The 12,461-nt window shown below is 45.3% G+C and overlaps 1 protein-coding gene across 1 annotated transcript in view; it reads left to right on the top strand.

Annotated features, from left to right (window-relative positions):
• Positions 1-233: 233 nt before the first annotated feature.
• TXLNB (taxilin beta) overlaps positions 234-12,461 on the top strand; it is a 63,947-nt gene continuing 51,719 nt past the window's right edge. Inside the window, exons 1-2 of the mRNA XM_007058084.4 lie at positions 234-374; positions 8,766-9,221. Coding sequence (XP_007058146.2) covers positions 8,780-9,221 — 442 coding nt within the window. The 5' untranslated portion in view covers positions 234-374; positions 8,766-8,779. The remainder of the gene's footprint in view (positions 375-8,765; positions 9,222-12,461) is intronic.

Below are 12,461 nucleotides of genomic sequence, written 5' to 3'. Positions count from 1 at the left end.
TGGTTCTTAGTCTGCCCTGAGGTTGGTACTCATGCTCTTGAGTCTCTGCAGACAAGATTATAGGGCCTCAATCTGTCATTATCTTTCTTCTCTCATTAGGATGTCAGAAAGGCGAGGAGCAGAAATGTCTGTTGGGCAGTCAACTTGCAAGGGGACTCTCTGCTCTGCTATTAGAGTCAATCCGCTGGGATGCTTGCACTCAAATTCTGGAGTGTTTCTCTCTTGCTGTGTCATCCAGTCCTTCCCCCTCCCTCAGTCGCTCAGTCCCTCTCTCTCTTGCTAGCTGGAATACCGGTGAGAGTCCTGTTGCTGTCCTGTCCTTGCCTGCGCCTTCCTCCTGATTTTTACTCCACTCAACTCTTCTTCTCTTTCTGGTAAGTCTGATAAACAATTTCTCTGCTGACACTATTTTGCGCCTTTCATCAAAATGCCTCACTTCAGTACTGTCAGTGCAAGTTTTCAAGATAAGTTTATTTGGGGGGCGTTACTTTGAAAGCATAGGTGCTGTGTGTGTGAGACACAAAGCCGATATAACAATAACAGCCCTGTGGGGGCTGCCACTGTCAGCCAGACATGCATTTCTCTAAAGAAAGGTTAAAAAAATAAAACAGAATTAGATGAAGATGGATCTTACGTGAGATGAAGGAAAATGGCAGTTTTGCTACAAAAATAATCAGGACTCAGGTGTGGCATGAGACGTAAAGCAGGTCATCTAGTAAAATTTCTGGGTCTGGTTTCTTACTATTCTTCTGTGGGTGTGTGTCCTGCAGCATCCCATTACTTTGCTGATCTTTGTCCTAGAAGTTGTAGATAAATGCCAAATCTTTGATACCTGTTACATAATTAGTCATGTCAGGTTTATTATTGTTTTTGAAGGAATATGAAGGGTTTAGGATAATACAAGGCACATCAATTTGTCTGTGGATAATCAGAGCTAATCTGACATGGGACTTGCCGGAGTTTGACATTTACTGCTTTAAGTTTTGCTGCTAGTTTAAGGCTGAGTTCATTTCAAGATAACACTTTAGTTTTGATCAACACATGCTGTTTGGTTTAATCATGTTGAAGACTCTGCTTTACTGATGATTTTTAATGAATTTCAAGAATAAAGTGCTAAATACCATTACCCATTTTAGAAGTGCTTAAAATAGCTTCTGGCTGCAAAGCAGATGCCATGTGTCTTTCTGCTGGCTACAAGAGAAGGCAAGAACTAAATATAGACAAGTGTTTGCAACCCTTCTTGCAGTGCAAACTGAAAGAGGGGAATGATAAAGAAATACTTGTGGCAGAGAAAATGACACTTTTAATAACCCCCATCCCCACTTTAAAGGACTTATGTTGTTTACAGAAAAAAAAAACATTTATTTTTGTGGCTGTTCATAAATAGATCAGTATTTCCTAAGTGCAGAATGTAAAAAGGTTGCAGAGCGTCTGTACTGCATGGGTGAATATTTTTTCCAGCAGTAGAAGAATACTATTATCACAATACTGCTAAATCAGGGCACTCTCCTTTTCTATTTTGGGACTAATTGGCCTTTAAAGTAAAAGTAGAGACCTGAAAGTGAGATGTTAAGGGTCACTGTAAGAAAACATTTAAAAGGATGCTGTATTTTAGATCCAAACAAACAACATATGACAACACTGACAGTCTTGGGATTATCCAACGGGGATCCACAGTTTCTCTCTCCCTTCAGGCTAAACAGATTGTATGTTCGAATTTCCCCAAGAGTGCATGGGCTGACTGCAATATTAGAAGTTGGACTGGCTGTTAAAGTGGGGTGTTATCTCCAGTGGAAGTTAAAGTCTTGTTACATTTGTTTTGAAAAGGAATATTAGAGGATAACTCCAGTGTCCTAACCAACATTCCCACCAACAAAACTTTGCCCCCCTGAAGGCACAAAGGGTAGGTTTACACAGCAAAGACAAACCCACAGCTGACCCATGCGAGTCTACTTGGGCTTGCAGGGCTGTTTCATTGCTGTGTAGACAGCAATGGGCTCCAGCCCAGAAGTCTACACAGCAATGAAACAGCCCCCAGCCCTAATCCTGTGAGTTCGAGTTGACTGGCACGGACCAGCCACGGGTTTTTCTTTGCTGTGTAGACAGGCCCAAATGGCTCTGGTCCCAGGGACACAGTGCAGTTCCATGATTCCTAAGCTCCAGCATGCAACCAAGTTGGGGAACAAGGCAGGGCCCATAGATTCATGAATGGACAGATTCATTGCCCATTCCTCCTCCCCCTCACCACAGAATAGGGGGCAGCCCATATGGGAACTACCACAGCCATAAGGCAGTTGTAGTATTCACAGAGAGTGGAATCCACTTAGGTGCCTAAACCCAGATTTAGGCCACCAAGTCCCATTTTTAGGCACTTAAGTCCCCCATTGTGATCCATAAAACTCCTACCCTCCAAACTCATTGGGTGCCGAAGTTTTTCAAAGTAAAAATTCCTTCAGCACCTACATTTCTGCCTCTGTGCATGCACACTGCTACCTTGATCTAAGCATCCGGCCACCTGTCTCCCGCCTCAGCCCCAGAGTGATTCACAAACTAGGAGAAGACAGACGTTCCACTGCCTCGCTCACCCAACGGGCCTGATCCAGTGGGCAGACTAAGAGGGCACCTACCAGATCAGGCCCCATTCAAAATAGCAGAGGTAGTTGTGCCCACCTTATAACTTTTATCCCAGTCGTTAGACCACTCACCTGGGATGGGAGAGACCCAGATTCAGTTCCCTCCCCCATGGCAGGGGGAGAAGGGTTGGAACGGGGGCCCTCCCATCTCTCAGGTGTGTGCGCTAACTACTGAGCTGTGAGACATTCTGAGCTGAGTCTCAGCTCTCCTGTTGAAACTGTTCTATTCTGGCTGAATAATGGAAGAGTGACTGAAGCAAGGGGATTTGACCTAGAGTCTCCTGCCCCCTAGGTGGGTGCCCTCACTAGTGGACTACAGAGTCAGTCCCACTCTCTTTCTCTGACCCAATCGTTCTGTCATTATTTAATCCAGAGTACAACAGCTTCAACAGGAGAGAGCCTGACATTAGAATATCTATAGTGCATTCTCTTAGGTGGGAGACTCCAGTTTCAATCTTTTCTCCCCCTCCACCTGGCAGGGGTGGGATCTGAACCTGGGTCACTCAAATCCCAGATGAGTGTGCTAACCACTGAGCTAAAAATTTTAAGTTGGGCATTACCACCTCTGGCCATTTTGTGTGGTGTGAAGCAGGCACCTAACTCATTTCCTCGGGAAACTACACAGGCACCTAAGCCAGGAGAGGGATTCCCATTCATGGATCGCTCGCAGAGCTTGGCACCTCCCAGCACCTATCTCTGAGAAAGGGGTTGGGCTCAGCATATCAGTATCTGCCATCCGCTAGCTTAGGCAGCTCCCCTCTTAGCATGCTGGCTTTTGTGAATCCCACTCTTAGGCACCTATCTCTCCCCATTCACTGTATTGAAGCCAAGTCCAGATACCTAACTTGACTTTGTGGATCGCCTGTTGTTCATGTGATTTTCTAAGCACTGTGACTCTCAGCATTGCAATGCCTAAATCCTGTTGTGGATTCCACCCAGAGTGATTCTATAACTGCTTTATGGCCTGATGAGGAAGGATTCCTGATGCAATGCCAGGTTACTCTGCAGGGAATGACAAGGTGGGTGAGGTAATATCTTTTATTGGACCAACTTGTGTGGGTGAGAGAGACAAGCTTCCAAGCTTACGCAGAGCTCTTCTTCAGGCCTGGGAACAATACTCAGAGTATGACAGCTGAACACAAGGTGGAACAGATATTTCAAGGGGTAATATTAACATATTCATGTGTCTGTTATAACCAGATATGACCTAACGTGTGGTACCATTGAGCAACTGTAGCACATTTAAGGTTATATGTTATAGAACGTTAGTTATGAATTTCACACCGGGTTTGCCTAGATTAGAGTTTGTGGTCCTGTTTTAACTCTAGTTCATTTATTGCCAATTAATTCAAATTAATGACCACAATTGTAAATGCTAGTCTAAACACTTCACAAATGTTTGTATTCTGGAACAAACATTTGTAGAGCATCCAGACTAGCATTTATAATCATGGCAGTTAATTTGAATAATTGGCAATCGATGGACTCAAGTTAAAATAGGACCACAAACTCTAGGCTAGACAAATATATTAATGCGAACAGGAATTGTTTGGATAAATCACTTATGCTGGGCCTAATTTTCCTAAGTAAATTAGGCACAAAATGCTATCAAATCAGAATGGTAACATTTTAAACTAATTTCACACAGGGGTACTGACTACAGTAGTGACAAAGCAGCAGAGATATGATATGATATGATAGCATTGTCCGTAGGACCAGGCACTGCCGTCTTTGCACAGGCAACATAGAATCATAGAATATCAGGGTTGGAAGGGACCTCACGAGGTCATCTAGTCCAACCCCCTGCTCAAAGCAGGACCAATCCCCAACTAAATCATCCCAGCCAGGGCTTTGTCAAGCCTGACCTTAAAAACTTCAAAGGAAGGAGATTCCACCACCTCCCTAGGTAATGCATTCTAGTGTTTCACCACCCTCTTAGTGAAAAAGTTTTTCCTAATATCCAACCTAGACCTCCCCCACTGCAACTTGAGACCATTACTCCTCGTTCTGTCATCAGCTACCACTGAGAACAGTCTAGATCCATCCTCTTTGGAACCCCCTCTCAGGTAGTTGAAAGCAGCTATCAAACCCCTCTCATTCTTCTCTTCCACAGACTAAACAATCCCAGTTCCCTCAGCCTCTCCTCATAAGTCATGTGTTCCAGTCCCCTAATAATTTTTGTTGCCCTCCACTGGACGTTTTCCAATTTTTCCACATCCTTCTTGTAGCATGGGTCCCAAAACTGGACACAATACTCCAGATGAGGCCTCACCAATGTCGAATAGAGGGGAACGATCACGTCCCTCGATCTGTTGGCAATGCCCCTACTTATACAGCCCAAAATGCCATTGGCCTTCTTGGCAACAAGGGCATACTGTTGACTCATATCCAGCTTCTTGTCCACTGTAACCCGTAGATCCTTTTCTGCAGAACGGCTGCCTAGCCATTCGGTCCCTAGTCTGTAGCGGTTTATGGGATTCTTCCGTCCTAAGTGCAGGACTCTGCACTTGTTCTTGTTGAACCTCATCAGATTTCTTTTGTCCCAATCCTCTAATTTGTCTAGGTCCCTCTGTATCCTATCCCTACCCTCCAGCATATCTACCTCTCCTCCCAGTTTAGTGTCATCTGCAAACTTGCTAAGGTTCAATCCACACCATCCTCCAGATCATTAATGAAGATATTGAACAAAACCAGCCCGAGGACATACCCTTGGGGCACTCCACTTGATACCGGCAGCCAACTAGACATGGAGCCATTGATCACTGCCCATTGAGCCTGACAATCTAGCCAGCTTTCTATCAGCCTTATCGTCCATTCATCCAGCCCATACTTCTTTAACTTGCTGGCAAGAATACTGTGGGAGACTGTGTCAAAAGCTTTGCTAAAGTCAAGGAATAACACGTCCACTGCTTTCCCCTCATCCACAAAGCCAGTGATCTCGTCATAGAAGGCAATTAGATTAGTCAGGCATGACTTGCCCTTGATGAATCCATGCTGACTGTTCCTGATCACTTTCCTCTCCTCTAAGTGCTTCAGAATTGATCCCTTGAGGACCTACTCCATGATTTTTCCAGGGACTAAGGTGAGGCTGACTGGGCTGTAGTTCCCAGGATCCTCCTTCCCTTTTTTATTCCCACTAAAGCCAATAAGAGTTTTGCCTATGCAAGGACTGTAGGAACAAGTCTGTAGGCCAACATTTTGAAGGGTCTTCCCCCAAAGATTCCCAGTGTTATGCCCACAATTAATTGCTGGAGGACGTGATAGGCTATAGAAGGTTGACTCTCTTATCTGTAAGTAGCCGGACTTCTGAATATTAACATTTAATACCCAAGATCAATTTGACTGGTAGCAGTTTGATATGCAGAGTCATGTATTACAAATACATTGCACATCTCTCATCATACACTGTCTTTTAAAACAGCAGCAACTTGGACGCTGCAGAGAGTACAGAGCAATTGATCAGGGAGCAAAACTAAATTTCTTCTTTAAACCATTTCTCAGTTTTGTCATATTGCTTTATTGTGAGGGCCCTACCAATTTCACAGCCATGAAAAACATGTCACGGACTGCGAAATAAGCTCTTCCCCATGAAATCTGATCTCTCCGAAATCAGCCGGGCTGGGGAGGGACTGGACTTGTCCTTCCCCTGCACGGCTGTTATCAGAGGGAGATCAGACCCACCTGCACAGGCAGGCACAGCAGTGAGGGTGTACTGCCCTGATTTCTGCGCTGCAACAGCAATGGAGCTGGGCTCTGGGCTGCCGCCCCCCGCAGCTCTTGCTGTGGCTTGGGGCACCTGGGCTGGGGTCAGCTGCCGCCACCTGCAGCTCCTGCTGCAGTTCGGAGCTGCTCTTCCCCCCCACACCACCACAGCTCCTACCAAGGCTGGGGGGCCACCCAGGCTCCAGCCAGGGCTCGGGGCTGCCACATACACCCCCCGCCCCCTGCAGCTCCTGCCCAGGGTCAGGGCACACAGGCTGGGGGTTGTTGCCGCCGCCTGCAGCTCCTGCCATGGTTTGGGACTCCCATTCCCCCTCCTGCCTGGGCTCAGGGCTTCCACCCCGTGGCTCCTGCCAGGGCTGGGGCACCCATTTTTCAAGTTGTCTGGGGCCCCTGGGTACGGGCCCCATGGGCCCATGCGTTAATCCACCACTGGCCCTGAGTAGCAGCTAGGAGCCCCCAGTTGGGGCATTCCCTGCAGCACTGGGGAGATCGGACCTACCTCCACCTCTGGGAGCCTCCTCCAGCTGCGGGAAACTCTGCAACTGCAGCACAGAAGTTAATATGGCAATCCAGGAAACCCCCCCACAACAGTTTTGCCCCCACCCCAATTCTCTTTTGAATTAGGACCCCCATGGTTACAACACCCTGAAATTTCAGATGTAAACATCTGAAATCATGAAACTGATCAATTTTAAGACCTGGGGCCATGAAATTGAACAAAATGAACCATGAATTTGATAGGGCCCTATTTATTGTGAAAGCAAGCTCATCTTCCCAGGATAAGACAGCATTGATCTGACATATTGGATTAAAAGCAGACAAAGAATTCTTATTTACTAGACACTCTGGGGCTTTATGTCTTACCAGATGTGTGACCTGTGCTATCACTAAAGGTGACAACAACAAATAAGACATATGACAAGACTGAAAGAGAGAAATCCAAGGGCAGTGTGAACTAGTTCTAGTATCAGGAACCAATTCTGGGATCTAATCCTACCGGTTTGCACCACTTCAGGAGTGCAAAGTAGCAGTAAAGTCAACTCAGCTTATTCCCTGAGGATTTCCCTTGTTTAAACTGTATCTCTGAATGGCATAGACTCAAAGTATTAGCTCTTACACCACACCCCCTCCAGGACCCCAGCCTTCAGGGCGTGGCCAAGACATCTTTATGCCCCAGTGACCCCTGTTGCTAGAATGGTCCCAGGCTCCTGTTGAAGTTAGAGCAGCCTTCAAGCAGAGTCCAGACCTCAGGATTTGGGGAACATAAAGGAGGACTAACGCACAGCATAATTTAACTAGTGACTGTGGATGAGAAATATTATGGGTTTTATTTGTTTAGCTTTACAAAGAGGAGGGCAACACAGAGTGTACCAGATTCATCTCTTGCGTAACCAGTGAAGCATCATGAAATAATGTTATGATGCTGGGATTCTGTCTTTTTATATGTTTTGTACAGTGCCAAGCACACAGTTAGCAGTACTAATTAAATATGAGAATAGCATTTTGCGGAAGTTTATTTTGTTATTAATTATTTGGTTTATTGTGGTAGTGCCGATGGGCCCCACCATACTAGATGCTGTACAGTTACATAGCAGTTTTAGATTTAAATATTTCTCTTCAGTGTTGCTAACTGAAGGTACGACACATTGTGCCACAATGAGTCTGAACTAGAAAGTGAAACTGGTTAAAGTCTAAAGCAATGGTCCCCTAACTTTTCAGGATCATGCCCCCCCCCTTAATCCTGTGCGTGTCCCCCACCCGACCCCGGAGCCAGGAATGGAGCCATGGCCAGGGCCCAAGGCTGGGGGTGGGGCCAGGGCCGGAAACGGAGCTGGGTACGGAGCCACAGCTGGGCTGTGGTGAGGGGCCAAGGCCAGGGGCGGGGCCAGAGCAGAGCTGGGAGCAGGGCTGGGTGGCGCTCCCTCCCTGCCCCCCCTTGGGGGATGGCCTGGGCCCCGCTGCACCATCCCGAATGTTCCTCCTTGCCCCACCCCCAGAGGGGCACCCCACAGTTTGGGAACCTCTGGTGTAAAGTGAAGCTGCCGCAGTCAGCTGGGGAAGAAATGCAAGAAATAAAACAAGTGGCATACAGTACACTCAGAAAGCACAGTAAATTAGATAATATCTGGTTTAATCATCTGTGGTATCACTGGCAATGGGGATAAGGATTTTTTTAATGTTAGTTTTATGTGGGCATTTTCCATTTTTAATGTATAAAATTTGCTTTTTTTCACTGGGGATAAATTGCCTCAGATGCTAAAGTTTTTTACATAACATATTTATGAAGTAACAGAAAAGCACATTCCCCTGTAACCTACACAAAACCACTAGTGTGTTGTGTGATATTTGTGTACTATTAGATGGCTACATTAATTTGTTAATGTTAAACTTACATTTGTGTGCTACTAGGTACTACACCAAGTATGGAGAATAACCAGTCCACTGATCTCAAACCTGAACACCAAGCACTCCCTCCTGCAAATAGCACTTCAACATCACCTAATCAGAATGGCCTTGAGAAACAAGACTGTGAGAAATCCTCTCCCACACCCCAGCCCCCAGAGAATGAAACAAGTGTTCAGCCTGAAACAACAGTTTGTGACATATCTGAAGAGCTGAGCCGACAGCTGGAGGACATTATTAAAACCTATGGGTCTGCTGCTAGTCTAGTGGAGAAAGAGAGAGCTGCTAAAGGAACTGACAGGTCTGAGAAGGGAGAATCATTCAATAACGAGGACGGAGACTATGACGATGCAAATGACGAGAGCGAGAAAGAGCAGATAGCTACCGGGGATGCCTCGGGAGCAAAGGAATCCAGCATAAATAAGGAGCAAAAACTGGAAAAGAAAATCCTGAAAGGGCTAGGCAAGTATTTATGTAACTGAAATGCAGCCCTTCTATGAGTCATTGCTTAAAACAGAAAAAAGAAACACTCTGATCTATGTTGAGTCCCACATTAAATCTCTATTGGTCATTGATAGTAAGAATTTTCTGGTTACGTGTGGAGAAGTGGGTTTGTGTGTGTGTGGGGGGGGGGGGGGGGGGGGGGGAGAAAATCTGGATTTGTGCTGGAAATGGCCCAACTTGATTATCATGCACATTGTAAGGAGAGTGATCACTTTAGATAAGCTATTATCAGCAGGAGAGTGGGGTGGGGGGAGGTATTTTTTCATGCTTTATGTGTATAAAAAGATCTTCTACACTTTCCACAGTATGCATCCGATGAAGTGAGCTGTAGCTCACGAAAGCTTACGCTCAAACTGGTTAGTCTCTAAGGTGCCACAAGTACTCCTTTTCTTTTTGCGAATACAGACTAACACGGCTGTTACTCTGAAACGTGTGGAGAAGTGTGACTGTTGTTGCAAACTTTATCTAGTTACATAGGTTTTACATAATTATCCAAGAAATAAGTTTAGGCTGCATCAGATGTTGAGCCTTTTAATGACACGGACACTCAGGAGAATATTATACAATATTGTGCCACCCAACTAGCACTTTTTTCTCCTAGTCAATGCAGTTTGGAAGTTGTGGGTTGGAGAATATGCTGGGGAGAGAGGTGTTACCCGGGGTTTTGCTGAATCCAAAGTTCTCGGTAACTTTACTCTTTGCGAGGCAGTGGCAGGCAATAAATCAGTGGGGACACGGAACGTCTGGCCGATAGATTGTTGATGCAAGCAGGCAAACAAAAGTGCTTTCACTCAAAGCTTCTACTTTATTTAGTCTCCAGCACTTACACAGGTTAGCAGAGCACCCCAAATTAACCCCAGATTGAGGGTTGAAGGTCTTCAGTGGATATCTGTAGACTTCCAGTGGCCCACCTTCCATCTGCAGGGGAACTTGAGAGGTGTCCAAGAAATGTCCAAAGTGTCCCAAGTGAACAAGTGTCCACTGAGCTCAGATTGCTTCCTTTTTTTATACCCAGTTTGTTAGAATTACCATGGCTTGTTCATCAAAAAACCTGTTGAGCAGAAGTTAAGTGTGGAGTTCTCCAGCCTGTCAGGCAGGGAATTTTCCAACAGTTAACCAGCTGTATTTCACATAACCATAGTTAACTATTGCCAGACTTTCCGTCTTGCTTCAGCAAAAAGCTCAAGTCAGGATGGCACAGGGCCATCTTTACTCCTCGTGGTCACTCACTTCCCTCTGCCCTTCTGGTCAGTTAGTTGTGCTAAGGTCTCAGAAACAGCCTTTCTAGCTGTTTTCAGCAATGAGCATAACAATTGATATTCCAGCTGCAGGCAGTGGTCCAGGCATGTTACTGGGCTCTGGGCTACCAAAAATCTCCCTCTCCTATTAGGTGTACCTTCAGAAAAGGAAAATCTGATCATTAGCTTATACTTCAACAAATCTCTCCTCCCCAACTTCTTTGAAACAGCTTATCAATAATAATGATAAAGTGTTTGTTGCAACACTATGAGGATTGGTCATGAGAAAAATTGCAGAACCAGTTGCAAAGTCAAACTGCAAGGCATGCAGATTTCTGTGTGATGTTTTACCCAATAAGCTTTTGGAATTGATGCAAAAATATGTAACAAATCCATGTATTACATATATGCAGACAACTCCCTGGGCATAGAAATCAGGACCCTCAGTTCCAAGACACAGGGTTCTATTATTTGAGCTAAACAAAAGTCTCTGCTAGTTCTTCCTACTATCATGGCTTTTAGATTTCTGTGGGCCAGCCACTAGAGAGCAGTATAATCACATAACAATTTAGCCAGTATATCATAGACATACCCATCCACCCTCAGCTTATAGAGACATAGCTTGTCCTCAAGTCTCTGAGCTTCCCAGGAATTCAAATCCAATGTCAGTCCATAACAAAACCATCAACACAACCAATAAAGAATGTGATTGCCAGTTGTGACTGCATGCACATGAGATTGAGAATACCTGTGCAAAGTGAGTGTAAAGCACTATCAGATCAGAGTTGTCCACTTGCACCTAATTTGCATGCAAAGGGTCATGGCTGCTATCGTGGTGTATGAGGGCGAAAACAGTGGACTTTTCCTACAAGGAGTACACCCGGAGTTAAAAAGGTATCCAGCTGGTGTAAAGCTGGTAACTTAGCTCCCCTCGCAGCCTATGGAATAGGAAGAGTATTGTGGGAACAGAAGAGGCCATGACCACAGCATACTATGCTCCAACTATGCTCAACTGCACACAACCCCGAAGGGACCTTTTGCAGGCTGGATGTAAGTTAGAGCAGCACTAATGCTGCTCTAATTTATACCAATGGTCAAAATTGTCCCCAAACAATACCAGAATATTGGTGTTACAAAGGTGGGTATAAAGTATTTAATTGTCCACCTCAAGGGTGGGTGTGGGTTTAAGTCTGGCAATGTATGTACAGTGCATTAAAGATATAGGGCCAGATTCTCTCTTGCATCCGAGATTCCACATGGGGTCAGGGAGCCAGATGTGGCTACCTGAATGCATGGGCAAGTCTGCACTGGTCCTCGATAGAGTAGCCTGGGGGCTGCTTCCATCTATGCTAATGGCACGTGGTCACAGATGATCAGCATAATGGCGTACAACCCTACCCTGTCCCTCCCTCACTTCAGCAGGCCCCCAGCATGAGCTTTCCCAGCACCAGCATGCCCCCTATACTAGGCAAAGAGGATGACACAGCACCAGCTAAGAGTATCTACCTGCTGAGGGAATTCTTATATGTTACAGCCAGAATCCAGCCCTTTTGCACCATACAAAGACTCTGGCCCAGAAATCTCTAGGGTAGTACTGTGCATATAACCCAATCACTTTACTAAAAAGTATTGAATAAAAATTGTTCATGAGCAGGGATCCTAGAAATTCGTTTGCCATGGAAAAAATGCAGAAAAATGCAGAATTGGGGTTTTTACAGGAGGATCTTTAGGTTTTAAAGTTTGTGAAAAAATAAAAAATATTAACTATTAACTGGGATGATTTAACTGGGACTTGGTCCTGCTTTGAGCAGGGGGTTGGACTAGATGACCTTCTGGGGTCCCTTCCAACCCTGATATTCTATGATTCTATGATTCTAAATTTTATTGAAAATACCAATGTCATTTATTCAATGCGTGCAACCTCCCCACCTTGTGGTTGATTTTTGAATGCGCTTTAAAT

This window comes from Chelonia mydas, chromosome 3 (assembly GCF_015237465.2).
Source record: "Chelonia mydas isolate rCheMyd1 chromosome 3, rCheMyd1.pri.v2, whole genome shotgun sequence".
Taxonomy (NCBI): Eukaryota; Metazoa; Chordata; order Testudines; family Cheloniidae; genus Chelonia; species Chelonia mydas.
The sequence above is the reverse complement of the archived record's forward strand: the minus strand, read 5'-3'. Positions and strand labels throughout refer to the sequence as shown.